The 27,716-nt window shown below is 54.2% G+C and overlaps 2 protein-coding genes across 8 annotated transcripts in view; both read left to right on the forward strand.

Annotated features, from left to right (window-relative positions):
* The window catches only part of ADGRG3 (adhesion G protein-coupled receptor G3), a 29,913-nt gene extending 25,810 nt beyond the window's left edge, over nucleotides 1-4,103 (forward strand). For all 4 annotated transcript variants that reach the window (XM_060650667.3, XM_060650666.3, XM_060650668.3 and 1 more), the window contains one exon: nucleotides 812-4,103. In XM_060650667.3, coding sequence (XP_060506650.3) covers nucleotides 812-924 — 113 coding nt within the window. In that variant the 3' untranslated portion in view covers nucleotides 925-4,103. The remainder of the gene's footprint in view (nucleotides 1-811) is intronic.
* Nucleotides 4,104-5,011: 908 nt separating this feature from the next.
* DRC7 (dynein regulatory complex subunit 7) lies at nucleotides 5,012-26,659 on the forward strand. 4 transcript variants are annotated; one of them, XM_060650663.3, is made up of 18 exons: nucleotides 5,012-5,084; nucleotides 8,578-8,809; nucleotides 9,209-9,383; nucleotides 10,405-10,530; nucleotides 11,290-11,484; nucleotides 13,424-13,582; nucleotides 14,427-14,645; nucleotides 17,349-17,477; nucleotides 19,776-19,848; nucleotides 20,661-20,789; nucleotides 20,975-21,103; nucleotides 22,360-22,580; nucleotides 23,367-23,582; nucleotides 24,160-24,270; nucleotides 24,360-24,470; nucleotides 25,367-25,561; nucleotides 26,146-26,285; nucleotides 26,378-26,659. In XM_060650663.3, the coding sequence occupies exons 2-18, from the start codon at nucleotides 8,613-8,615 to the stop codon at nucleotides 26,469-26,471; spliced, it is 2,619 nt and encodes an 872-aa protein (XP_060506646.3). In that variant the 5' UTR covers nucleotides 5,012-5,084; nucleotides 8,578-8,612; the 3' UTR covers nucleotides 26,472-26,659. The 4 variants fall into 4 exon arrangements, with proteins under 4 accessions (XP_060506646.3, XP_060506647.3, XP_078294940.1 ...); XM_060650664.3 differs by having other exon boundaries at nucleotides 5,028-5,069; XM_078438814.2 differs by lacking the exons at nucleotides 8,578-8,809; nucleotides 9,209-9,383 and having other exon boundaries at nucleotides 5,048-5,084.
* The last annotated feature ends 1,057 nt before the right edge of the window (nucleotides 26,660-27,716 follow it).

Raw genomic sequence — 27,716 nt, forward strand, 5'->3', positions numbered from 1 at the left:
CTTAACTGACCGAGCCACCCAGGCATCTCACTAGACTTCATAATGAGTACCTGAGACAGTACTTGTGGGGGACACAGTAGGCCTTCGGTCTGTGCGGACTCTGTCAGCAACAGCAGGCTCTCTGAGACGATCCCGGGGGAAGAAACAGGAGCCCGCATCTGGAACATCTGGGGCTGGGGAGGCACACACCTTGAAACTAGATTATATCATTATTCTTCTGGAGGTCGCTCTTAATATTTACGCCTGAACGCTTTGCCCTACCGAGTTGTCTCAGCTGAGTGTGCGGGTCTCAGTCCATCTCTCTTCCTCCCAAACGCAACAGTCCCTACACTTCAGCTGCCCTGGAACGCTTCTCAATAGTTTATCGTGGTTAAAACTTGCGGTGTAAATTCCTTTTAAGCACACACAAAGTTTTAACTTTTCTATCAATTTCTGTACTTGCTACACTTCCAATCGCTCCCACCTTCCCCCTTCTTCCTGCTGGGGTGCATCCTGTAATCATCCTTCGTGGAGGGGGGTAGAGGAAGGTCACTATAATGGTGGCTGTTCTGTATGTCTGAAAATGCCTTTATCCTGCTCTTTCTTTTCTGTGATAGATGTACGCATATGTGATTTCATGGCCTCCGTTTTTCATTTCCAAGATTTCCATTTGGTTCTCTTTCAGGGGTTGGCTTCATTTTTGCCTGATTTTTCCATACGTTCTTGAGCTTTTGCAGTGGAGAGATTTCTCCTCCGGATGGCCGCCAGCCAGGCTGCCCAGCGCCCTGCCGGTCCGACCCCGAGCTCATCCAGTCCTTCTCCTTTCTGACAGGTGTCTTCATCTTCTGCTGGTTCGCCGTGCTCTACTTCCCCAGCCGGACTGCCGTGTCCTCCTCTTCTGGCACCGCCAGAATTGACCAGGTCCACACCGCGTCTCAAGAATAGGGGGCCTCCGTGGGGTCAGGCTGGGAGCTGGCCGCACATTGTGGACTCAGCTCTGACTCCCTGTGTGAACTCAGGCTGCTCCTTGCCTCCTTCTGGCCTTCAGTTTCTATGTTTGTACAATGTGGCTGGGGAAGGGAGGTGTTGGGGGCCAGTTTGGGCCACCTGGCCTCAGTGGTTTCATCCAGATACTTCTATGGGTCCTAGAGTCCACAAATCCAGGATTGCGAGAGTCTGAAGACCGCTGCCAGCATAGAGCAGTGCCCTCACCTGTACCTGTACCTGCACCTCCTGCCTACAGAGCAAAACAGCTTATCTCTGCCATTGGCCACCTCTGGTTGTAGTCACAGGGGACTCTGTTATCAGAATTGCCCCTTGAAGGAGTCCCGGCCTCTCCTCTTCCTCCCTCTTACCACTGCCCTCTCACAACACCACCCTCTGGCTGCCTGTCCTCAGGCACTGGGACAGTTGTGCACTAGAGGTTTGGGTCTATCTATGCAGAGGAGACCCTGCCACCAGGGACCGCCCACCCTCCAGCTGTCTGGGGACACTGAATTTCAGAGAATGCCACTTACTCAATAGTGGGTGTGATACCATAAGCAGGCTCCCCTCCCCACCCTGACTGCCACACGTGTGGCCTGACCTCTGATCTGCTGTCATAGTGGGGTGGAAGGCAGATGGTCCAGAGCTCCGCATACCTGAGGGCCGAGGGGCAGGGCAGGGGAGAGGGCTGGGCTGAGCAGAGAGAGCGCAGGCGTTGCCCCCAGAACCTGAGCTCCTATCAAGCAGGTCCATCAGCCTCATTCACCGGTTCAGCCCAGCCCGAGCCTGGCACGTTTCAGGCCCCAAATAAATATCTGTTGTCTGAATAGATGGATGTGTGAGTTTGGCATCAGCCTGCATGGTTCAGAGCCAGGGGAGTGTCTCAGGCCAGGCCCGGCTTGGGTACGTCACCTCCAGTGGCTGGGCCTCCATTTCGCAACTGTTGCTGGTTTCCTCAGTAGGAAACAAAAGAGGCAGAGATAAGAGAGAGAGAAAGCCAGCTAGAGAGAGGGAATTAACAGATAAACTAACACAAAGAAAGAAAACAAGAGTGGAGGGGACAGAAAGACAGCAGCCCCCTGGCCCGCCCCACTGCCCACGATCACGCCCCAAGTCTAGCCTTGAGTTCCGAACCACTGGGGACATCTCACCTTCCCTACTCACCCCCACCCTCCCCAGTGGGCTTGGCCAAGGTCAAGCACCTGCTGTAGGTGAGAAGCTATTGTTATCAGACCGTCCCCCACAGCCTCTGGGCCACCAGCCATCTCCTGCTCCCCGATGGCTATGCTGAGTGGACGCCCTCCCTTCTCCCTCCTCCCGCCCAACAAACAGATGAAAGACAGGAAGGCAGGGGCCCTCGCTTTATGCAAGTTGCTGTGTTCCTGGAAGGGAAATTCTAGGGTGTGGACCTTGCATCAGCCGGGCCACAGTATATCAGTTTTTGTGGACAAACTTGGTGGGTCTGGGGACTTACTTTTTTTCACTGACACCAATTTCTCACGCTGAAGGTCGTGGCCCTCTTACCTCAAAGTCTCAGAGTTTCTGAGCACAAACCTTTGTATTCCACGGCTGCTTCATTGTCGGACAGGCCTGCCTCTGCCACTTAGGGGCTGTGTGATGTTGGGGTGTGTCGCCTCACCTCTCTGAGCCTCAGGTGCCCCATCCATAGAACGGAAATCATCAAATTCTTGCCCTGACTTGAGAGCATTAAGTGAAGGCACAAAAGTAAAGTGCCGGGTACAGACACGGCAGGAATTAGAGACCTCTGAGGCTCACAGAAAGATCAGGTGGAACCCTTGTGTGAAACGGGAACCTTTGCGACCTGTGTGTAAAATAGGAGAGGTGTGAACGTTAAAAATCCCTTCCAGATTCCTTCTACAGCTCTGCCGAGTAGACCAGCCCTGTGTGGGGAGGAGAAAATGGAGGCCGGGAGATGTCTAGCAACCTGCCCAAGGCTATTCTCCAAGCTGGGCTGATGCAGAGCGAGGCTTCTCTGGGTTGCTGATGCTTCCTCCCAGAGCATTTCCTGGGTTCAAGAATTATTGCCTCAGTCCTGGCCCCTGAGTCTCAGCGGAAACCCCGGGCTCTGGCTTTCCCAGTCGGACGTGGGGGCAGCCAAACCACGAGTCCCAAACGCGCGGGGTTTCCTGGTGCAGCTGGAGAGGGAAGATGGGAAGACGGGGTCGATGGCAGGGATGTGTTCCTTTTCCAGCTGGCTGTCTACCCCAGGGCCAGGCAGGGGCAGGGGGGCCGGGGTCAGTCATTACTTGGGGTCACTGCAAAAGTGACTCTGAGTGTCCAGCTGAGCATGTACTAAGGCCAGGTGGAGTGATGGCCAAAAGGCACCCCAAGGCCCGGTGAGGATGGATGGGGTTCCACTATCACCACGCGATCCAGTAGCAACCTAGGAGGTGGACAGCACCATGGTTAAAAGCACAAACTCTGAGGTCAGCCTGTCTGGACTAAATTCTTCCTCTGCAACTGGCCTTGGGCCAATTCCTCACCTACTGAACCCATAAAGCAGGGAGAGCGGTAATTGCCCCACGGAATGGATGAGGCTTCAAAGAGATAATGGCGGAGAGCCCAGTGCCCGGACCCCCAGCCCAGCATGAAAGTGACTAAGCCAGAGCTTTGCTTGGGCCACCAGCTTAAAAAACAGAGGAGGTAGTAACACCGTATCACTTACGTGAGTCAAAAACAACAACGTGCAAAAGAATGCTCATTTTGAAACAAAAAAAAAATGTATCAGAATGGCTGCCTATAAAGGTCAGAGAATGGGGTGGGGCGCCGGGGTGGCTCAGTCAGTTACGTTTCTGACTCTTGATTTTCAGCTCAGGTCATGATCCCACAGTTCATCATTGAGCTCCGCATCAGGCTCTCTGTTTGGGATTCTCACTCTCCCCCTCTCTCTCCCCCTCCCTCCCTCAAAATAAATGAATAAACTTAAAAAAAAAAAAGAATCAGATAATTAGAGTGGGTATGAGGATAAAAAGGAATAAAGAAATATACAAAAGAAATGAGACTAGCCTGACACACCCCCTGTTTACTTTTCGCTCCTCCCTGCCTGCCCTCACCCCAGGCGGATTCCTCAGGGGTAATTGCAGGGCACACGGTCCCACGACAGTTTGATTTATCCTTCACACTTTATTTTTCATGACTGCATAATATTCCAGCCAGAATTTAAAATCATGATTTATTATTGAGAATTGAGGTTATTGCTATGTTTCCCCCAGCAGCAGCAACTGTGTAAACTTGTCAGGACAGTGTTTCTCCAGAAGCGGCCCCCCACACCCCACAGGGTGCTTTACAACTTTTGTGGGCTCCTTCCTCCAATAACAAAAGAGTAAAAATATATTTTTTTACCTCATCGGTACAAAGACGAATACAATCCAGAGTGGACTCATAATTATATACTTATTATTAGTCTATTCATTTTTTTTTCTGAATTTGAAAGCAATTAGAATTAATTTTTATAGACCATTAACCTTCTGGATAAGTTTTCCCTGTCCCATGAGTTAGACACTAAGTCAGAGGCCCAGGGTGGACTAGAACCCAGGCCTCAGCTAGGCAGGCTGGTTCTGTGGTGTAAGTAACCCCATGGCCAATTTTAAGCTGTTGATATGACATCACTGAAGAGAAGCTGGGAAGAGATACAGAGGAGCTCACCATTGCCTATTTCCATTAGAGAGATACAATAGTAGCAAACAACTCCAAGAACATACATGCTAGAGAAAGGTAGTAAAATAATTAACAAGTGATGAATTTTGAGTGTTAATTACCTTTGCTTTAATATAACCTATTTATTTACAAGTTTTTCTAATTTAATGTGTAATCGTGGCTGTTTGTCAACGGGCTTGCAAACATTTCTGTAATTTTAACAATCAGATCTTGCAACCTGGCACGAACTGGCTCCAGCCTGTCGCTTGCTGAGGGACCTATAGCAGGTGGTCTTCCGGACCGAAGCCGGGACAGTGACAGACTACATTTCCCAGAGGCCTCCTCTCCCAGAACCTGTCCTCAGCTTCCGAAAGCTGTTACCATGGAGATGGGCTAACAGATGGTCCGGGCTGTTCTCAGAGGGGTGAGGAGGGAGCCCAGGACCTGAGGTAGCTGGTGGCAGGGTAAGAAGTAGGGTGGTGGTGGGAGGGGGCTTTTTCTGCTTGGGGGGCTTCCAGCCCTGATCTTTCTGGGGAAGGGGTGTGTGTGTGTGTGTGTGTGTGTGTGTGTGTGTGTGTGTGTAGGCTGCTGCCAGGGACGGGTGCAGAAAATGGCCTGCGGGTTGGGGAGGGCCTCTGGGCAGGGACTGCCCTCCCCACACTGGGCTGTAGCTGAGGAGGCAGTCTGGTTTGGGGAGTATTTAGCTCAGCTCCACCTCTGATAAAGGTGTTCTGTGACCTTGGGCTCAGGGCCCATCTCAGTGCCTGTCACAGTTGTAACCCTCTGCAGCCTACAGATACCTTGGCCTTATCCCCATTTCTATCTTTACTTACCTCTCCCACTCCCCGACCACCCCCCCCCACCCCCGCCTCATCCCTTCTAGAACTTTCCCATCTCAATAGGCCCTTAAGTGACTGGTTTTCAAGGCCAGAAATATATGGCTTCTAACCCCAGATCTGCTACTTACTAGCTGTGTGACCTTAGGCACTGCACTTAACCTCTCTAGGACTCAATTTTTTCATCTGCAAAGTGGGTATCATAGCACTGTCTGCTTCTTAGAGTCCGTAATGGGAAAACTCAATTCAGTGTCCTATCTCCTGTGTTTCTCCTTTACTACTCACACGGGACACTTCACCCCTGACACTTCTGGTCACCAAATGTGTGACTCACCAAGCAATTCTCTGTGAGCTGGGTGTCCTACAACGTAACTCAATTCTGACACTATCTACCTGGAGATAGAATCAGACCCCACAGATTCAGGGCTAAGTCCCACAAGATGGCCTGTCCACCTCAGACACCGATCTCAAGTAGTAGGTCCCTAGGTTTACCCACAACTTCTGTCTTCCTTGGTTACAAATTGGAGGTTGGTGCCCATGACGCCTTCCTCAGGTTTGATTAATTTGCTCAAATGGCACACAGAACTCAGGGAAACACTTACTTGCATTCATCAGTTTATTGAAGGACCCAAAAAGGATACAGATGAGTAGCTAGATGAAGAGGTAATAGGGTGAGGTCCGGAAGGGACCTAGGCACAGGAGCTTCCGTCCCTGTGGGGGTGGTGGTGTCGTATGGGTGGATAGGTTCACCCACCTGGCAACTCTCCAAACCCCCTCCGGCTGGTATTTTATGGAGGCTTCCTCATTTAGCACCATCAATTATTAACTTCATTTCCAAACCGCTCTCCTCTCTTTAGAGAAGTGGGGGGTCGTGGGGCTGAAGATTCTGAGCTTCTAAGCATAGCATGGCCTTTGCGATGACCAGCCCCATCCAGAGCCCACCCAGAGTCCCCTCGTCAGAATAAAAGATGCTCCCTGTGCTCTCATCACTCAGCAAATTCCAAGCGTTTCTGGAGCTCTGTGCCAGGAACTGAGGCACAGACCAATACGTAATTTTCTGGGATCTCATTGACTCATTGCAGGATGTGTGGGATTATCTCTGGGAAGCCCTTAGCACAGTGCCTGGCACACAGTAGGTATCGGGTACACAGTAAGCACCTAGTGATGGTTATTACTGTCCTCCCTGTGGAGGAATACTCTCTGCGCCCAAGGGGCAGACAAACAGATCTGAGCATTGGGCTGTGCTGCGGGGCTGGCAGGCACAGTGGGAGGTTTGCCTGCAGAGAACTGGGGTCCTGAATGAGCCTGCTAGACACAGGCCTCCACCGTGATGTCGGCCACCTGGGCCTCAAGCGGGCTGACCTCTAGTAACAGGTGCATTACTGGGTCCTGAGTCCTACAGAATGTCAGCATGGGACAGAAAACATCTGTCTCTCCTTTCATGTTGCAGAAGGGGAAAATGAGGCCTAGAAACGGGCAGGGAGTGGCCCAAGGCCCCAGCAGAAACTGATGGCACAGCCAAGTTCTCCGTTTAGCCAGGCTGGTGGTCAGTTTGCCTCCCCAAGAAGCTGAGGCTCCAGATGGGGATTGGAGTGGGGAGGTGGGCCCAGCCTTTACCCCCTGGTCCCTTTTGCCCCCCCTGGATCCTGGCTCCACCCAAATCTGGGGAGACCCTGTTCTTTTCTCCCTTGTTCCCACTCCACCACACCCTGGGCATTGGGTTGGTTTCCCTCCCCTCTGGACCTTTGCCCTGTGTGCCATAAAGAAACGGGACATTTGAGGTAGAGCACTGCAAATACCAAAGACTGTAGCTGGAGCCAGGAGGCAGGAGGCCATTGGATCAGCTGGGCTGGTGTAACAGGAACCCGACATGGCCACTGCCATAAGCAGAGCCTGGATTTTCTCACATGACGGGAAGTCTGGAGGTGGCACTCAGGGCTGCCAGGGTTCCGTTTGGGACCCCAGATCCCCCTGTCTCTCCACTCTGCTGTCCTTAGCAGGCAGCTTTGGTCCTCATGTGTGGTCATCTCACGATCAGGCATTGGCTGTCCCACCTCCTGCTTTATGCAGGAAGAAGAGAAGGGCAAACAGTCCGTGCCAGCTGGGCCCTGCACTTTACCATCCGACAACTTGGACTCACATCTCAGTGGCCAGAACCGGGTTCACATCGCCGAGGCCACCCCCAGCTGCAAGTGAGGCCGGGAGCTGAACATTTCAAACCAAGCACATTGTTGCCACCAGTGAAATTGGGGTTTTGCCATATACGGAAGAGGGGACTAGATCTTTGGGGAGGCAACTAGTGGTCCACTACAGTGAGGCTTTGCCTTGTGGCTGCGGGTAAGGGCTTCCCTAGGGCACATGAGCACAAATGTCATCTCAATGTGGCTCCCCAAAAGACCTCCATCCTGTGGGCTGACAAAGGGCTTGGCCCGGAGAGTACAGGCTATGTATGTCACATCCCACACACCTGCCCCCTGGCCGGGTGTCCTGCCCTTGCCTTCTCTGTGCCTCAGCTCCGAATTTGGTGATGTTACTTTTTTTTCCTTCCTTCTTTATCCTTTCATTATATTCCATATCACCTTACTGTTATGAATAATTTTCCAATTCACTTGTCCGACTTAATAAGTATATCTTAATAGGAAACTTCATAATACCATTGTAACCCCTATGGTATTAGTGTTGCTTGCCATAAAGAGAAGGTACTTTCAGAAGAAAGAAAGAAAGAAAGAGAGAAAGAAAGAAAGAAAGAAGAAAAGGAAGGAAGGAAGGAAGGAAGGAAGAAAAAAGAAAAGGAAGGAAGGAAGGGAGAGAGAAAGAAAGAATGGAGGGAGGAGGGAAGGAGGGATGGAGGGAAGGTTGGCAAGCAGCATTAGTAAGTTTGGACCAGGACCTACTCTGGCCTTGACAATAGCTTTCAACCTGTGGCCTGCTGTGTCTTTGTTTTTAAGAGAGGTCTGCACATGTCAGAAAGGTGTTACAGGCGTGCCAGCATCAAGCAAGACTCTCCCCAATAGAAGTTTAAGAGGGGCTTGCTTGTCCCCCCTCTAAACCACCTCCCAGAGACACAGGTAGTCTTGGTGGCTGAAGTGGGCCATTCTGAGTGCATTTATCCCTCCCACAGACATTCCGCCTCTAGGCAGCCAGAGACGTGCCAGGATGGAGGTCCTGAAGGAGAAAGTGGAGGAGGAGGAGGACGCTGAGCGGGAGGAGGCGGCCGTGCGGGCTGAGAGGGGCGAGAAGGTGGTGAGGCCGATGGAGGTGCGGAGGGAGGAAGCCCCCATGACACAGGAGATGCTCAGAGACCTGGAGAAGAAGCTGTCAGACATTGAGATGGCCATCCCGGAGAAGCTCTCGTGAGTGCCAGGGTGGGGGTTTCGGGCCTGGCGGCCCTGATGAGGGTCAGACCAGGGCTGGGTGAGAGAAGAGCCAGACAGAACGGTGGCCCTAGGGCTGGGAGGCAGGACCGGACATAGAGGGAGGCAGATATGAAGGAGGGCTCTGCTTTCAATCGGCCTGGTCCAAGTCCCCTCTCTGCCCCTCACTAGCCGTGTGACCCTGGGTGAGTCATTCAACCTCTCTGTGCCTCCGTTCCCGTTTCTATTTAAAAGTGCACAGGATGATGATGCTTCTAGGCAGCTGTGAGGATTAAATGAGGAAAGGATAGAGCCAACGGCAGCTAAGGTGGGTTGATTGTTCCCTGTGTGCCAGGCCTAGCCTCACACGGACTAATGCCACCCCTCTTACGGGCACAGGACCTTTACCAAGGACACTATCGACACCTCCAAGCTACCCCTCTCCTACCAAAGCAACACGCTCAAGGAGGAACACTTGCTGCAGGTGGCGGACAGCTTCTCCCGCCAGTACAGCCACCTGTGCCCAGACCGCGTGCCCCTCTTCCTGAACCCACTGAACGAGTGCGAAGTGCCCGTAAGGTCGGGTCGTGGAGGGCAGGGCAAGGGCTGGAGAGCAGAGGGCGGAGGGAGGTGGGCCAAAGCTCATGGGTCAGAGTTTATATCTGGGGATAGCATAAATCCGAATGCCAGCAGACCTCAGCAGGGTCGATGTGAATCACCCCTGGGGGCCTTTGGGGGCCTGGAGACCCCACACCAGCTACGGGGCAGCTAGACACCTGGTGCAGTCTCCAGCCCTGGACCCCAGCTCTGTCCAGGGAAGGGCAGAGAAATAAGATGAGATAGACTGGGACCCAAGCCCTGGCCTCCTTCCCTCCAGCCCTGTAACCCAAGCACGTCCTGAGTGTCTCTGGGCCTCAGTTTCCCCCATCTCTAGGTGGAATGGCATAGGATGAATGCAAAGGTTGCAAAACAGCAGCTCACAGGCTGATAGGGACCCACACACTGTTTTATTTGGTCCACATGGTAATTTTTAACATTGGTATTAGCTGCCAGCATTTGAAACTCAGTGATTCCCATACAGGTCCCAGCTCCCGCTTCTCTTGATCTGGTAACCCCAGGTGTGCATTTCCCCTGGAGCAATCAGCGGGCCTGCACGGGTGGGGCCATGTGACATCCTATGCTGGTGGGCCTTCTTGAATCTACAGGGAGACCACGGAGGACTGGGCCATGGGCCCTGGGGTGACAGCAGCCGCTCAAAGGGGTAGCACTAGCTCCCTCACACCGGGTGGTGGTCAAGAGCCAGACAGGCCAGATCTGCTACTGACTGTGAACCTGAACAAGTCAGCTCACCTCTCAGAGCCTCAGTTTCCCCATCTGCCACTGGGCCTGACTTACAGGGTTGTTGGGGGATCGGGAGGTGGTGCCTGGTCTGGCAGCACTCAGCAGAGCACAAGCTTATTTGGCATCTGGGCTGGAGGGGCAGAGGCCTAGAGAGCCTCCCCACCCAGGGCTCTGGCTTGCTGGGAGTGCTGGCCTCCCCCCACCAACCCCCAGGTAGAAAGCCCTCCGGGGGCCTGTGGTCTCTCCCCTTGCAGAAGTTCGTGAGCACAACCATCCGACCCACACTGATGCCCTACCCTGAGCTCTACAACTGGGACAGCTGTGCCCAGTTCGTCTCAGACTTTCTCTCCATGGTGCCCCTGCCGGACCCCCTCAAGCCGGTAAGCCACCCCTGGCTGCATCCTTAGGCCCATGGGACCTAGGAGGGGAAGCCGGGGATATGGCGAAAGAGGCTCAGTGAGGCTCACACCACAGGCCGTAGTGCATCTGGTCTGAGCCCCTCAGAGACCCCTCTAGGGTGGGGTGGGGAAATGGGCCCAGAGAGGGAGGGCCACTTGCCTGAGGTCACACAGCAAGCCTGGTCTCCTGGCTCCTACCTCTTTGCCTCCTTTGCCTCCTTCTGCCTTCAGAGTCTTCCTCTCACGACTTGAAGAGGTGAGAAAAGGAGAGAGGGGAGGGCCTTGCTGGTTGTGACCCCCAGCCTCATCTTTGGGCTTCTGTCTAGCTCAGTGTGTTTCCCACTGATCATGGAGGGAGACAGGGAGAGAGGGATAGATGCACAGGGAGAGGGGAGAAAGGCAAGATCCTTCGATCAGAAGAAGTGAGGACAACTTTGGATAAAACCGTAAAACGACCAATCAGAGAGCATTAGACCAGAAGCTTCTAACTAGTCCAGATGGTCTTTCCTATCAGGAAGTCCACAGCCACTTAAAATTATAGGCAAATGTGGATTGCAGTTTCTACACATGGTCGAGGTTTCCATCCCATTCTCGGTAGGCTCTTCGGCCTGACAAAGGGGAGGAGCCTGGGGTGGGGAGGGGTCCCGCATGCGCATTGGCCCTAACATCAGGCTGCTGGCCGGTGGGAGGACAGGTAGGGGTGCAATGGGGCGGCTGCGCTGACTAGCCCTCTGCGGCCAGCCCTCCCACCTGTACTCCCCGACCACCGTGCTCAAGTACCAGGAGGGGAACTGCTTCGACTTCAGCACGCTGCTCTGCTCCATGCTCCTCGGCGCTGGCTACGACGCCTACTGTGTCAACGGCTACGGCTCACAGGACATGTGTCAAATGGACCTGACGCGGGACGTGTGCCCGCTCACCGTGAAGCACCAGGAGGTACGGGGGCTCGTGCTGCCCCGGGCATCCCGCAAGGCGTGCCATTGGTGACGCAGCGCGTCCCCTCCCTTCCTGCCCCTTCCCGGCCCCACAAGCAGCCCCCCGCTGCCCCGGACTTCATTCACGCCGCCGGTGTGTCTGTCCTGGTGTGTCTGTCCCGGTGTCTCAGCACACACAGCCCGGCTCCCCGAATCGCTGTCCTCCTTCCCTTGTCCTAACTCACTTCCAAGCGGCTGTTCCCCACCAGGTGAATTCTGTGACTGCCGCCGGCTTCCACCGGCTTCTAAAGTCAGTCTCTCCCAGATTTATCCTCCGTGTTTGATAAAAATCCCCCTAGCCGTTTTCATGTAAGGAAAAAAACAGACAAGTGGGCATTTAGTTCGCTCTCCTCCCCACCCCCCTCCGCCCCACTATTTCCTCCCAATTCAAAAGACCCCTTTTTAACAGCAAAAAAAATTGTCACCAACTCTCCAGCAGGTGGTGGGTGTGTTTTCGTATCTGTTGACATGACAGCTCCCAACTGGCCAGAGGCTGCTGTGAACACAAGCGACGCTCTGAAATGAATTTAATTTTAGGATTCCAAAAGCATCTCTGCATTTTGGGAAATAGCCACGGTACAGACAGAAAATGCTATTGGGGAACTGGATTGACTCCAGGGCTCTGTGATCAGAGTTAAGCCCCCGTGGGTGTCTGCAGCTCAGGACAGGGCATCGAGGGGCCTGGGGCCTCCAGCACTATGCATGTGCACCTGTGTCACACCTGAGCGAGCTCCCAGGGGCCCTGGGGCTGGTGCTCTGCTGGAGGGAGGCACCGGGTGAGAGTCTTGCTCTCGCAGGTCCACCTCCCCCCGGAAGATGGAGCGAAGGCCGCCTTGCCTTCCGCTTGGCTTCCGCAGGCCTGGGAGCCCACACTCCGGCCTCTTACCCCAGCCAAAATGTTAATAATTAAAGTGATAGAATAGCTACTAGATGCAGAGAACTTTCGGGTTTAATTTTTTTTTTTTTTAACGTTTATTTATTTTTGAGACAGAGGGAGACAGAGCATGAACGGGGGAGGGGCAGAGAGAGAGGGAGACACAGAATCGGAGACAGGCTCCAGGCTCTGAGCGGTCAGCACAGAGCCTGACGCGGGGCTCGAACTCACGGACCGCGAGATCGTGACCTGAGCCGAAGTCGGACGCTTAACCGACTGAGCCACCCAGGCGCCCCAAGAACTTTCGGGTTTACAAACCGCTTTCACGTCCGTTGAGGTGGCTTCCTCTCACAACAGCGCTGTGTGTTGGGTGTTATCTCTCCTATTTCACAAAGTATGTAGAGATGAACAGAGAGATGGACTAACATGGCCGAAGCCACACGGCTGGTGAACGGAGACAGGGGCTGAGGCCCCACCTGGCTGATGGGCAGCTGCGGAGACTGGCCATTTTCCCTCTTCACTGTGGCAGACCCCCTCCGCAGCCTCTGCGGTGTTCTTCCCTCTACACTGTGCTGACCACCTGGCACACATTTGTACACGCGTGCGTGCATGCACACAGGCTTTCTTCTCCTTCCTAGCCCAGAAGAGTCTTTAGGTCAACACGAAACACCCTCCAATGCCAGAGTCTGGGAAGTCCGACTCCTGACAATTCTCCCGCTTTCTGGGTCAGATCCAGATCATAGCTAATAAGGGCAGTGGGGGGCGAAGGGGCGAAAATCTCATCTCCTGAGCTCTGCCGTGCCCGGCACCTCCCGTGGGCATTTTCCTGTCTTTAGGTCTCAGAACAAGCCCGGGAGAAGGTTCTAATTCCCGTCCCATTCTACAGAAGAGCCTGAAATCTGGGAATGGGAGCTGAGGCTCTCGCATTTAGGGCCAGAAAGCCTGGGGACTCCAGGAGCAGCTGTGACCTCCTGGTCAGTGGGGTGGGCGATGCAGGGCCACTGATCCTTCTCTCGTTGGGAGACAGGTGGTCCAGGAGGAAGAAAAGGTACCACCTAAGAAGTACGCCATTAAACCGCCCAGGGACCTGACCAGCAGGTTCCAGCAAGAGCAGGAGACAAAGAAGCTGGAGGAGATCAAAGCGGAGGAGGAGAGGCAGCTGAGGGAGGAGGAAGAGCGCCTCCTGGTGGGTCCGCATCCTCAGCCCCTGCACTCAGTCCTCCGGGAGAGGCCGCTGGCAACTGTAAACCGACACAGATCCGCACACCCGGGTCTGCATCCCCTCCTCCCGCCTCACCATCCCCCACATCAGTCCAGCCATGTGGGAAGCTCCCACTGGTGGTCAGCCAGCTTCTGCCACGGGTTTCTAATGTCAGAGAGCTCTGCTGCCTGGAGCCAGCCTTTCTGTGCTGGACCCTGGTGTCCTCCTTGTTCCAGACTCTTTCCCTACCTGTATATACTCCTCATCCATCCTCCCTGGTTCCCCATCATCCCAGGTCTGGATCCTCCCATCCATCCTCCCGGCTCTCCTTCCATGCATCCATGCATCCACACTCTCATCTCCCCGCCCCCCCCCCTCTTTTCCTCCCTCCCTCCCATCCTTCGCTTCCATATAATATCTACTAGCATCTCCTGTGGTCCAGGCACTGGGGATACAAAGAAGAACATGACACAGTCACCCTTCTTCCAGAGGGAAGAAGACAAAGAGGCCACACAGTACCCCTCCACCTTCCTTTGGATGATATCTCACCCAGAATCACAACGCAGAAAGCCAGTAAATCCCAGATACTTTGGGACTCCAAAGGGCCCAGTTTGTAAACTACAGATAAACTCAGACCATCCCATTTTACAGATAAGAAAACAGGCTCAGAAGGGGGGTGATGTCCTCAAGGTCATGCAGTCAGCCAGTGCTGCCGTCAGGATCAGAAATTGGCTCGCCTGCTGGTTCCCCAGCCCTGGGGAGATGTTTGGGCCCCTGACACCCCCCCTTCCCACCCATTGGCCCATGGTCACCCACCTTTCCTGTGCAGGATGTGGAGAAAGCAAAGACTGACCCCCTGCATGGCCTACGTGTGCACTCCTGGGTCCTGGTGTTGTCGGGGAAGCGTGAGGTGCCTGAGAGTTTTTTTATCGACCCATTCACGGCACGCAGCTACAGCACCCAGGACGACCACTTCCTGGGCATCGAGAGCCTCTGGAACCATAAGAACTACTGGGTCAACATGCAGGACTGTTGGAACTGCTGCAAGGTACTGGGCCAGGGGGCGGGGGCGATGTGACAGGCACGGTCGGGCTGGGGTGGGGGGGTGTGCTGGGGGAGTGACCTGTGGGGTGAGCTGGCCACCACCGAGCTTCAGACTTTCCCCATTAGCTGAGTCCCCATAGCCCACTCCTTTGTCCATAAATAACCATTCTAATATGATTATTGTCTCTCTTTTGATTTGTGTATCCTTATAAAAAGTGGATTGTTAGTTTATATGAGTGATTTTTTAACGTTTATTCATTTTTGAGAGATAGAGACAGAGTGTGAGTGGGGGAGGGGCAGAGAGAGGGAAACACAGAATCTGAAACAGACTCCAGGCTCTGAGCTGTCAGAACAGAGCCTGACGCGGGGCTGGAACTCACGAACTGCGAGATCCTGACCTGAGCTGAAGTCGTACGCTCAACCGACTGAGCCACCCAGGCGCCCCTATATGAGTGATTTTTTAAAACAATGTATTAAAGTGTAGAAAAATATACTCATGCAGAAAATATACTCATCCTAAGTGTATAGTCCAACGAATTCCCATGAATGTGTGTGTAGATATGTATACACACGTGTGTGTGTGTGTGTGTGTGTATAAAATTCAGTGCCACTTACGTAAGTTAAAAATACATGCACACGTTTGGGGGAGAGGGAGAGTCGTAACTGGACACAAAAGGACTTTCTGGAGTGTGGGCAATGTTCTATTTCTTAATCTGGGTGCAGGGAACCAGAGTGCATTCAGTTTCTAGAAATTCATTGTGCTGTACACAAATCAAATGAGACACAAGCTCCAGGCTCCACATCCTGTGCTCTTTTGTTGCTTCCAAATTCCTCCATTTCCGACCAGGCCAGTTTCCCAATGGTGGATCCTGGGCCCTTTGCCCCCTATTCCAAGGTGACTCTGTCCAAGGGGACTGCTGTCACCCCTGTGGCAGATGGGCAGAATTGACGCACCTGTGCCCCAGTGCAAGTCACCCTGTGTGGAAGTCAGATGTTCTGAGGTGGGGAAACTTCTGCCTTGAGCGAAGTGAGGATCAGCCCAGCCCCCCCTCCCATCACCACGCTGGCCTCTCAGCCTGATTCCAGGCTTGGCTCTCACTGACTTCACAACGTTGTGGGGTAGATGTGCAGTAGATGCTTAGAATAGTCCCTGCCTGTTCAACAAATGTTAGCTATTGTTACTCTCATTTTACAGAAAGAGCTTCTACCCCACCACACAGATAGAGCAGCGCCCAGACTGCCCTCCCCCAGAGCCCAGGCTCCTAACTGCCATGGTGGTCAGTGCCCTCTAAAGGCTAATGGACCCTTAGAGGCTGCTTACAGTCCTCCTTCGCCCCCTCCCAGACTGGACTGAAGGTCCTTCAGCCTCCCCCTCCCAGCATGCTCTGCACCAGTGCCAGGAGAAGGAAATCTGTGGCAGGGATAGCACAAGATGATGAGATGAGGTGGAGATGGAAGGGTGGTCTGGTGGAAAGCGAAGCCAGAGAGGCTGTACTGCATCACCAAGTGAGGCCATGAAGAAATAGATCATGACACTGGCTGTCACTTCTGCCAGGGGAGAGTGGGAGCGGCTGCTCTGTTCCTTCGGACGACCCTGAAATGACATTGAGAACGGGGAGCCACGCGAGGCACCCACACAGAGACTGGCTGGTGCAAACACACCCCAGGCTCACGGACGTGGTGGTGGTCCATTCATGGATGCTTTCTCTGTGGAAACAGAACTTTAAGTTAAAGTATCAGAACACCTTACTACTGCTTCTAGTTATCAAGGTGATGGAATGGAGGATGTACTTTAAAGAAATACAAACATCTGTGTGGTTAGCTTCCTCTCCTCTAAGCCTTGGCTGTCCGCAGTCACTACTACATCTGTGGGCAGTTCTCTCCCTCCCTGCCCTCCACCATGTTCCTCGTTCCTCTCCCCCGACCTCCCAGCTAGAGCAGAGTAAGAGCCCCCCAGGACTCAGGGTGGTCTCAGATCAGAGCTGCCTTCGGGACAGCGTCATGTTGAAATCCTTTGTGGGAAGCTATTCTTAAGCCTTTGACCTCCCTCTGGGACACTGATTCTGGGGGTGTTGGGGTCAGGGGGTGCCATCCTGGGGAGGTAGATTGGGACATTGAGTGCCCCCATCTGCTGGGAGTTATCTGGCAGGTGAACCCAGGGTCAGGTAGGCTGGGCTGAAAAGGTGAGAGCCCGCCCCCCCCCCCCCCCCCCCCCCCAAGGAGGAGAGATTCCCGCCTGCCTCTTCTATACAGTTCTGCGTGTGCGTGCCTGGTTCCTTTCTCCCTGGCACGGGTAGAAACCGTGCATTGGCCCTTTCTCAAACCCACCATTTCCCCGTCCGTAAAGTCTTGCTGGCCTGCATCTGCTCTGAACACCACCTGGGACACCCCCTCCCCCGCCAATGCAGCAGGATAAGCCCCATATCCAGGACCGTCCCAGGCCAGAGAGTGGCCAAGTCTCACAGAGACCAACAGCGGGATTGTCTTCTCAGGGAGATTGGACAGCGGGGCTGGCTTCAGTTTCCCTGTTGAAATGAGGAGGATGGGCGTGGCCTCTGAGAGGTGGCCTGGAACCGACATTCTGCCCCCCTGAGACCCTGGCCCAGGTCCCTCCTCTACTCCGGATACGGCTGTTCCCTGCTACCGCGTGGAACGGGAGGGGGTGTGCTGGCGGTGGGGTGCACTCAGATGATCCTTCCCCCACCAGGACTTGGTCTTTGACCTGGGAGACCCTGTGAGATGGGAGTACCTGCTCTTGGGGACCGAGAAGTCTCACCTGTCCTTGACTGAGGAAGAGGAAGATGGGTTGAATGATGACGACGATGTGGAAAACCTGGTGAGTCTCAGCAGCGCGGGGCTGGGCGGTGGGACGGGGTCTTCACGCCCTGTCTTGCTTCAGGCCGACCTGACCCATGTCCCCCACCATGTGTATGTGTATTGGTGGGGAATGTTCCAGACAGACTAGTTATAGATCCCTCAAAGCAGAAGGGCCTGGACCCTGCTCTCATTTTACAGATGGGCAAACTCGGGCCCAGGCAGGTCCACTGACTTGCCCGGGACACCCAGTGGGGTAGGGAAGGGCTGAGACTTGCATCCATGGCTCCTGCCCCACACACAGCCCGCCTTGGTCAGTGGTTGCCCTGCTTCTGTTAAGAGCATGTGCCCTGCAGTAGGGTGATGGGACCATGCCCACAAGCCCTGGCCTCACTTCCAGACCTTCCTGCATAGCCACCACGGTCCCCCTCACATGCTTCCAGGCCTTTCTCTGTCTGTCTAATCAGCCCCTTGGCCTCGGGCCTTCCCCACGGCATCAGCATCCCCTCTCCTATATCCTGGCCGGGGGCCTTCCAGGCAGGTCCCCGTGAGGACCCGTGCCTGGAGGTCAGGGGCCCAGAGGCCTTAGCTGTTGGCTGCGACACCTTGGGCAAACTTCCCAGTCATGGAGAGCTTCATTTTCACCATCTGTGTGTAAAATGGGGGAGTGGGGTCAGTTATAGTACCAGTGTATCAGTTTGCTAGAGGTGCCATGACAAAGTGCCACACACTGGGGGGCTTGAACAACAGAAATTAATTTTCTCACAGTTCTGGAGGCTGGAAGTCCAAGATCAAGGTGTGGGCATGTTGACTTCTGCTGAAGCCTCTCTCCTTGACTTGCAAATGGCTGTCTTCTCTCTGGGTCCTCGCGCGGTCTTTCCTCTGTGTGTGTGTCTTAATCTCATCTCACAAGGACCCAGTCACGTTGGATTAATGGCCTAGTTTTAATTTAACTACCTCTTTAAAGATCCTGTCTGCAAATGTAGCCACATCCTGAGGTACTGGTTTTGGGGCATGATTAGGGGGACACAGTTCAGCCCACCCCAGTAACATTCGAATGACCCTAAGTGCCAGGAGACACTTAACCTGAACTAACTCGTCCACGTCTTTACAACCACCTGGTGAGGTGGGTGTTCGTATGATCCTTCATGATTATCATCATCCCATTTTACAGACAAGAAGACTTAACACAGGGGTGAAGTAACTTACCCAATGGTAAATGGCCTGTAAGTGACAGAGCTGGGGCTTGAACCTGGGATCTGACAGTCTGACTCCCAAATTTGGGTTCTGAACAGTGACTCTGTTCTACCTCTTGGGACTGCTCAGGGACAAAAGGAGACCATAGGTACGACGAACTTGTCTCATCGTCCTCATCTCTGGAGACCAGAGAGCCTCCGTGTGCCCTAAATCCTGGGACACAGGCGCCCCCTGCTGGCCTCCAAGGAGCACAGATTAGATGAACAAGAGGCAGAGGTGTGAGCCATGTTTGTGGGAGAACAGTTTTACATTGAGAAAATCTTACCCACGTTTCTGTGGTTACCTAGCTTGAGAACCATTTGTGTAGACCAGTCCTTATTTTACAGATGGGGAAACTAAGGCTTGAAGAGGGGGAAAAAAACAGTAGCTAGGCAGTGCCTCAGTGGTTTATGTACATTCTTTTTTTAGTAAATGTTTATTTATCTACTTTGAGAGAGAGAAAGAGAGCATGAGCAGGGGAGGGGCAGAGACAGAGGGAGAGGGAGAGAACCCCAAGCAGGCTCTGAGCTGTCAGCACAGAGCCAGACTTGGGGCTTAATCCCAAGAACCGTGAGATCATGACCTGAACCGAAATCAAGAGTCAGACGCTTCGCCGATTTAGCCACCCAGGCATCCCTGTATATTCTATCAGTTAGTCCTCCCATGGGGTCCAGTTAACAGTTAGGCAACAGGCTCAGAGCAGTTAAGGGACTTACTCCCCCAGGACGCCAAGCTGGTGTCAGATGGAGGGTGGGGCTTGGGTCCACCTGACTCCAGAAGCCCCTTTCTTACGGAAGGATGCGTAGCTGTTCCTGGTGCCCGTGCTGACTGACAGGAGGTGGGGCACGCAGGGCAGGGGATTCCTGTCCTAGCCAGGCGGTCAAGGGAGGGCTCCTGAGCCACCCCTCTTCCTCTCTACCTTGGGTCACGCCAGGTCAGAACCGTCCGTGACCTCTGGCTCCCCTGGGGGAGCTGATGGCCACTGTGGCTTGGCCCTGGGGGGCAAGACAGAGGCTCTGCCTCTAACTGCCGCTCCAGGGCCCAGCCCTGACCAGAGCCTGCCCCCTCTGCCCTCTCCCAACAGGGCAAGGAGGACGAGGATAAGAGTTTCGACATGCCGCCCTCATGGGTGGAGCAGATTGAGATCTCCCCAGAAGGTATATGCACGTATGTGTTCACCCACCTCCCCAGGACCTGTTCGGGGGGAGCCAGCCGAGGCTGCCCCAGCCCCTCATTTCCACCCCTTCTGCCTTCTGTCGCACCCTCGTCCTTCCTTCCTGCTACATGCAGTAGCTCTGTGGCCGAGGGCCTGACACCTGGCATGCGGGAGGGGGCTCAGTCAAGCTGCGCTGGGTGACACAGGGTGGGTGATAAAGGACAGGGGGCCAGGATGCAGTCATTCCCCTCCCGCACCCTCCCTGCCAGGAGGAGGCCAAGCATAGTACAGGTGGCACAGGGGAGTGGAGGTGTCAGGACCAGGAGGAGCAGGCAGAGAAAGCAGGAGGGCAGGGACACTCGTGTCCCATGCCGGCATCTACTGGGTGCTGAGGTGCCTGTCTGGGGGTGCCCAGACCCACGGCGAGGGCATGGGCTATTCTAATAGGTGGGAAGGGCTAGAGGGGGCTTCATGGGAACCAGGGGAGGAACACCCGGCCCAGCCTCCCGGCAGAGAGTGTTTCCAGCAGGGAGACCTGCACAGGCCAAGGCCCGGCAGTGGGTGAGTGGTGTGGTAGGTCACAGCTCCCACGGCCAAGCTCAAACCTGAGAAGTCCCCCGGGGCAGAGCCACCCTGGTGACCACTTTCCTCCATCTCCCTGCAGTGGGCTGGGGGCCTGGAGTTAAGCAGACAGCACAGCGGGACAGCGACTAGATGAGTGGCTGGGGAGGGCGGGGAGGGTGGCCCTCCGGTCCCCCCACCCCACCGCCCTGATCTGGGGAGGAGCGACCCCAGCCTGCTCTGTTTCTGCAGCTTTCGAGACCCGCTGCCCAAATGGGAAGAAGGTGATCCAGTACAAGAGGGCGAAGCTGGAGAAGTGGGCCCCATATCTCAACAGCAACGGCCTCGTGTGCCGCCTCACCACCTACGAGGACTTGGAGTGTAAGGGGGGCAGCCCCGCCCGTGGGAGCAGGAGAGCCGGGGTCCCCAACCCGGTGTGTGACCCCGGGCACGTCGCTGCCACTCTCTCGGTGTGAGTGTGGGCCCTGCCGGCCTCTGTGCTGGGCAGGTGGACGGAGGCCAGGGGAGCCGGCCTGGCTGCACCAAGCACCCATCGCGCCCCGCAGGTACCAAGACTTTGGAGATAAAGGAGTGGTTTCAGAATCGGGAGGACATGCTGGAGCTGAAACACATAGACAAGAGCACAGGCCTGAATGTCGACTACTTCAAGCCAGGCCACCCCCAGGCTCTGCGTGGTGAGTGTACAGCTGGGAGCCCCGGGTGGGGACGCTTCTCATTCCTGGAGCAGCCTCCATGTGGCTGGCCTGTGCTGGGAGGAGCCAGTACCCAGGCGTCCACAGGGCTCTTAGGCGGCAAGCAGTGTACTTCGCCTCTGCCTCCCTGAGCAAATCAGATGTGTGGGAGGTCAGGGGAAGTGCAGAAAATCCAAGGAAATGTGACAAATGTCCCTCCGGGAAAGTCAAAACCAGGGCCGCGGGGCCCATTCTGTGGCTAGGCCTAGGCACACAGTTGGGGGGGTGGGGGGGGGGTCACATTTCCAAGGGGTCAGAATGCTGAGCAGTAAAACCAATGAATGTGCTCCGCAAGGACGATGCAGCAGGGGGCGGAGATGTGGCCATGAGCCCCAGAGTCTGGGAAGTGAGGGAAGGACATGTGTTGTCAGAGAATCAACAGCCCTAACCCAAGACTCACAAAAGAAAAACACAGTGTCAATATACATCTTAAAAAAATTATCAATCTCACTTGGTAGTTGAAGTGAAAAGAAAGAAAAGGAAGAAAGGAAGGAAGGAAATCCATAAGGGACCATCTTATGAGCCTCATGTTGGCAAAGATGAAGAAAATGGTCCTACTGGGTGTGAGCAAACACACTTGCCCCCTGTCACTGTTGGTAGGACAGAAAACTGGTGCAATGTCCCTGGAAAGCAGTTGGGCAAAATAATCAATAGTAGCTTCCAACGATGCTTTCTAAACAAATTTTTTAAATGTTTTTTTAATTTATTTTTGAGGGAGAGAGAGAGAGACAGAGCATGAGCAGGGGAGAGGGAGAGAGAGAGGGAGACACAGAATCCGAAGTGGGCTCCAGGCTCAGAGCTGTCAGCACAGAGCCCGACGCGGGGTTCGAACCCACGAGCACCAAGATCACAGACCTGAGCCGAAGTAGGACGCTCAACTGACTGAGCCACCCAGGTGCCCCTCAACTATGTATGCTTTTTGACCAGCAGTGCTACTGCTGGTATTTGTCCTGAGCAAATAATGGGCAAGAATGAAAAATGCATGATGCAGATGTTCAACATGGTGTCATTTATAATAACCAAAAGGACAGAGGCAACCTAAATACTCAGCAGTAGGGGGTTGGTTACAGAACTCATGGTCATCCATGAGCATTCACGGGCATGCCTTGTCCCTGGGGTCTGGGGTTGGGTTCTCAAGCCAGTGGCCAGAGCCCCTGGTCTCACCCTGCTGACCTCCCGGACCCCGTCTCCCACTACAGTGCACTTGTACAAGTCTATGCAACCTGAAACGGACCGCATCATGGAGTTTTACGACAGAGCCCGTGTGGACGGCCTGGTAAAGCGGGAGGAGACATCGAAGACAATGACGGAGTATTACCGAGGACGGTCTGACTTCCTCTCCTATCGCCATGTCAGTTTCGGGGACAGGGTCAAGAAGTTGTCTCTGAACAGTGCAGAGTCAAACCCCCGGCCGATTGTGGTGAGCACTCACTGGGCCTGGGGATAGGGTGCCCACTCTCTTCGGCAGGCTGAGGTGACCCTGGGATGGGGACAGCTCTGACTCTGGAGCTACATCTTTCCCAAGTGCCCTCTCCTGTTTTACAACCCTGAGGCTGTCAGATGCCAGGCTGTGCCTTCAGCCACTGGGCCATGGATGTGTTACTTACTATTATAAAAAGTGCACACGCGTGACCAAACATTTAGAAAATATGGAAAAATATAACAAGAAAAGTAAAAATATTTCGGGATGGTATCTCTCAGATATTGCCATGTGTTAATAGGTTTGCTTTTGAGAGTCTAAGTCTAACTGAGGTGTGTGTGTGGTGTGTGTGCGCGAGGGAAGGTAGAATCCGTGCATCACTGACTTAACATTAAATTGTGCGCTTTTTCCTCTACATCATTACAAATTATTTGGCAACTGTGTTTAACGGCTGTATACCAAAGAGGCTCTTCCTGGAAGTAAGGGATGTTTAATGATAAAGCAGGGTGCTTGGAGAGGTGGTGAGCTCCCCATCTCTGGAGGTGAGCAAATAGAATCTTGCGGAGAGAGCTAGAGAAGAAATGCTGCACCATACAGGGCTGAGGTGGCCGGGTGCTGAGAACCCACGGAGCCAGAGAGCCACTGTCTGGCTGGGAAGGACTGCTCCGTATAAAGTCCCAAAAGCCCCCAAAGCCCAGTGTCCGATTGTCCTTTACTTCCACCCTCAGGGGTGTGCACAGAGAGCCCCTTCCCCACCTCCCGTCCTATCATGATCTGGCCTCCCAGAAAATCACAGAGCGGTTTGCCCGCAACCCCGAGCAGCCTGCGGATGAGGATGTGGCGGAACGCGTGTTTCTGATCTCGGAGGAGCGCATCCAGCTGCGCTACCACTGCCGTGACGACCACATCACGGCCTCCAAGCGCGAGTTCCTGCGGCGCTCCGAGGTGGACCACAAGGGCAACAAGATCGTCATGACGCCCGACATGTGTATCAGCTTTGAGGTGGGCCTGGGCGCCGTGGCTGGCCCGGGTGGGCCGGGTGGGTGAGGAGAAGTTCCCGGGGCCCTCTGTGCCATCCCAACGACTTGGGGAAACTGGGATGGAAACTCATGGTTCCCAGCCCGGAAATTCATCTCTGCCCCTTGGGAAGATCAAGAGCTCCCATCTGGGGACCTTCATCTTGGCAGCTCCTCTGAAAATCTGCCCTTTTTCCATCAAGAAAGGCAACCCAGCAGGCTACTCTCCTTACTCGTCCTCCCCCCAGTCCTAGACCAAGCTGACCCCACATCCCGGACCAACACTGGAGTAGGAGAAGGTCCTACCACCTCTGAGGAGCTGGCTTTCCTCACTCTTCTGGCACATTCCTTAGTCCCTCTGAGCTTCCAGTTCACCTTCTTTTATAATCTATACTTTCATAGATGAAGAAGCTGAGGCCCAGAGAGGTCAAGCAAGTTGCTTGTTGTCACACAGCTAGAAAACGGCAAGAGAAGATTTGAACCCAAGCAGTCTGGCTCCAGAGTCTGCCCGTGACCCTAGCCATTGCTGCTTCTCCTTGTCACTGTGGTTGTGGTTGTCCCAGGTGGAGCCCATGGAGCACACCAAGAAGCTTCTCTACCAGTATGAGGCCATGATGAAGCTGAAGAATGAGGAGAAGTTGTCCAGACATCAGGCCTGGGAGTCGGAGCTGGAGGTGGTCCCGTGGCGAGGGTGGGTGGGTGGGTGGGAGGAGGCAAGGGTAGAGGGTGTCTTATCCATGCCATCCCCCGCTTTCCAATTTAGGTGCTGGAGATCCTGAAGCTTCGAGAGGAGGAGGAGGAGGAGCACAGGCTGACCATCTCCATCTATGACACCAAGCGCAACGAGAAGAGCAAAGAGTATCGGGAGGCCATGGTGAGCCTCATGTCCTGGCCCAGGCCCTGGCTTTTCCTGGACACCGCTGCCCCCCAGGCCTCCGGGACAGTGAGGACAATCAGGGACTCTGCCAGGGAGCTCCTTATGGGGGACAAAGCTATTGACACCACTGTGGTCCTCCTTGCTGTTGAGCTGACCGTTTCTGTGATGAACACCAAAGGGTGCTCAGGATCCAGAAGGTCTCCCCCCACCTCCAGGGGCTGTGGCCAAGCCAAGGCCTCTGCCGCATGGGAAAATAATGGAAATCGTGTACCCACCTCCACCCAGGGCTCCCCTCAAGGTCAGGACCTGGGCCGGTAGCCCCAGGGAGCCCACTCTGGCCACAGGCCTGAGTTCTCGGGCACCTGCTGCACAGGACTTTCGGGTGATACCCTCGGGTTGCAAGTCCCAGCTGGGTTTTCGAGGCCAGCTTCTAAATCTCCTTCACCCACCAAGTGTGGAGATTTCTGAAAATAGTTTGGGGTTGTCGAGGCAGGACAGGGCATTAGACCACTCACTGGTTCTCAGCCGATACAGGCTAGAAGACCGGGGGTGAGAAAGAGAAAGAAGGGAGTTATTGGCAGTTTTTGATTTACCGTTACTATGATCACCATTTATTACCATTTATTGAACAAGCACCGGCTGAGCGTTGGTTATTTCCTGGGGCTCAGGCAGAGAGATATGAATTCAAGTATGCAGAGTTGGCTATTACCGACTGTGACCACTGCTACGAGGGCCAGCACGAAGAGCCCCTCCGTGGGCTCTGTCCCAGCAGCACCGGGCCCTGGGATCTGGATTTAAGGCCTAGTTTTGTGTTGTCACATGTTGATGCAGAGCTGGTCGGGAGGTCTCTGCGGCTCCTGCTCGTCCAGCTGACCCTCCCCCCCACCCCACAGGAGCGCGTGATGCATGAGGAACACCTGCGGCAGGTGGAGGCCCAGCTGGACTATCTGGCCCCCTTCCTGGCACAGCTCCCGCCGAGCGAGAAGATGACACGTTGGCAGGCCATGCGTGTCAAGGACGAGTGCCTCAGTGACTTTAAGCAGCGGCTCATCGACAAGGCCAACCTCATCCAGGCCCGGTTCGAGAAGGTGCGGCCAGGGCCTGGGCAGGGGAGGGAACCTCGGCATCCTCGTCCAGAAAATGGACCCGGGGCTGTCTGCTCGCCATCGCCACACTTTTGAGGGACCAGTGAGGGGGAATGAGTCAATCAGTGCTTGGAATTTTCCAGAAGACCGAGTTGTCCTTCCTCGTTGTTTGCTGGGTGGAAGTGGGGAGGGAGGGGTGGAGGGGTGGGGGGTGGATGGAGGGGTGGTACATTATAACAACCCCTAGTCCTCGCTGCATTTCATATTCAGCTACGTGCCATGTAGTTTCCATGCATTATCTCCTTTAACCTGCACACAATGCTCTCTGGTGTTTGCAAGGGTATACAGTGCCCTTCATTCTGCAGACAAGGAATTGGAAGCTCTGAAAATATTGGAAACTTGTTCACCAGGCTCTCAGTCTTGAGGCCTGCTCCTCATGAACACGACACATCTCTAAATGTGACCCCCCACTGGCTCCCACGCAAGACATTGTGTGGCCCCTGCCTCTGCCGCTCTGGCTTCTGTGGATGGTGGTAGCAAGGCCGGCCCTCATCGACTCCTCTGCTCTCTGCTCCCCATGCCCACAGGAGACCCAGGAGCTGCAGAAGAAGCAGCAGTGGTACCAGGAGAACCAGGTGACCCTGACGGTCGAGGACGAGGACTTGTATCTGAGTTACTGCTCTCAGGCCATGTTCCGCATCCGCATCCTGGAGCAGCGGCTCAACCGGTGAGGGACGGGGGAGCCGGACAAGACCCTTAGGAGGCTGGAGCAGAGCGTTGTGAACCCTCACCACCTCCTGTTCCTGCCTCTGATTTCAGGCACAAGGAGCTGGCCCCGCTGAAGTACTTGGCTCTGGAGGAAAAGCTCTACAAGGACCCACGCCTGGTGGAGTTCATGAAAGTCTTTGTTTGATGCCCACCATGGGGCCTTGGCCAAAGCTGCCAGGGCAAGAAACCTCCCCCACAGCCTGGCCCCTGTGCCCCCCACACCCGGAAAATGACAGTCCACTTGGGCGACCTCACTGCCACACCGCCTCCCTGTGGCTCTTTCTGTTCCTGCTTCTCATGACCTTCCCCTAAATAAACACACTTTGAATTTGCTGCTTGCACCTCATGTTTAGTCTTTATAGCCTAGGGGCCACCCCCTGCCCACTCACCTTGGCCACCTTCCTTATTTGCTTCCTGTCCGTCTTTCCATTGGAATGTTGAGTCTTTGCAGCACCTCTGCAGATGGTCCCACAGCCACCTTCAAACAACTGGTTAGATCTCAATGTGGCTAGGGTGGCCCAGCTCACAATGTGGGAATGGCAAAGCCAAGGTGCATGCTCCAGGACCTGGGGGCTCCATATTAGACTGCCAGGAACAGCCCCCAGCTCCTCTTCTTACCAACTACTATTTAGCCATCTGTGAAATGGGATGGCGTTGTTGTCTTCCATAACACTTGTAAATCAGAGGGCTGGAAACGGCACTTAGAAAGCACTCAATGTTAGCTTAAAAAAACTCAATGTTGTGTTTCTTGGCCAAGAAACACATGAAAGTGTCAAATTCATTAGTCATCAGGGATATGAAATGCCACCACAAACCCACCAGTATATATGCCATGAATACGTGTCAGGAGGATAAGAAGCAAATGGAACTCTCCCGTAGCTTTCCCAGTGGAAGGGTCAATCTGTACAACCACTTTGGAAAACTGGAGGTATCTAGGACTAAGCTTTGGCCCAACAATTCTGCTCCTAGTTTCCACTCCATCCACCCATCCACACATCCATCCACGCTCCCCCATCCGTCTATTTACCCGCTCATCCAATGAACAAGAATGATGAACAACTCAACCAAGATGCACATATACATCCACTAAAAGGCATGTACTAGAACATTCATGGCAGCACTATTATTAGTACCAAGCTGGAAAGAACCCAAATGCACATCAAGAGTAGAATGGAGACATATATTGTGAGAGATTTTTGTCATAACTGTATGGGAATGCTCCTGGCTTCTAGTGTGTAGAGCCCAGGCATACTGTTAAACATTCTACAATGCACAGGACAGCTCCCTGCTACAAAAAAGGATCTAGCCTAAAATATCAGTAATGGTAAGGTTGAGAAACTCTACTTAGGCTCAGTGAAAATGCATGAACTGTAAGCCACATGGAGATTCC

The sequence above is a fragment of the Panthera onca genome, chromosome E2 (genome assembly GCF_046562875.1).
Source record: "Panthera onca isolate mPanOnc1 chromosome E2, mPanOnc1 haplotype 2, whole genome shotgun sequence".
NCBI classification, from domain to species: domain Eukaryota; kingdom Metazoa; phylum Chordata; class Mammalia; order Carnivora; family Felidae; genus Panthera; species Panthera onca.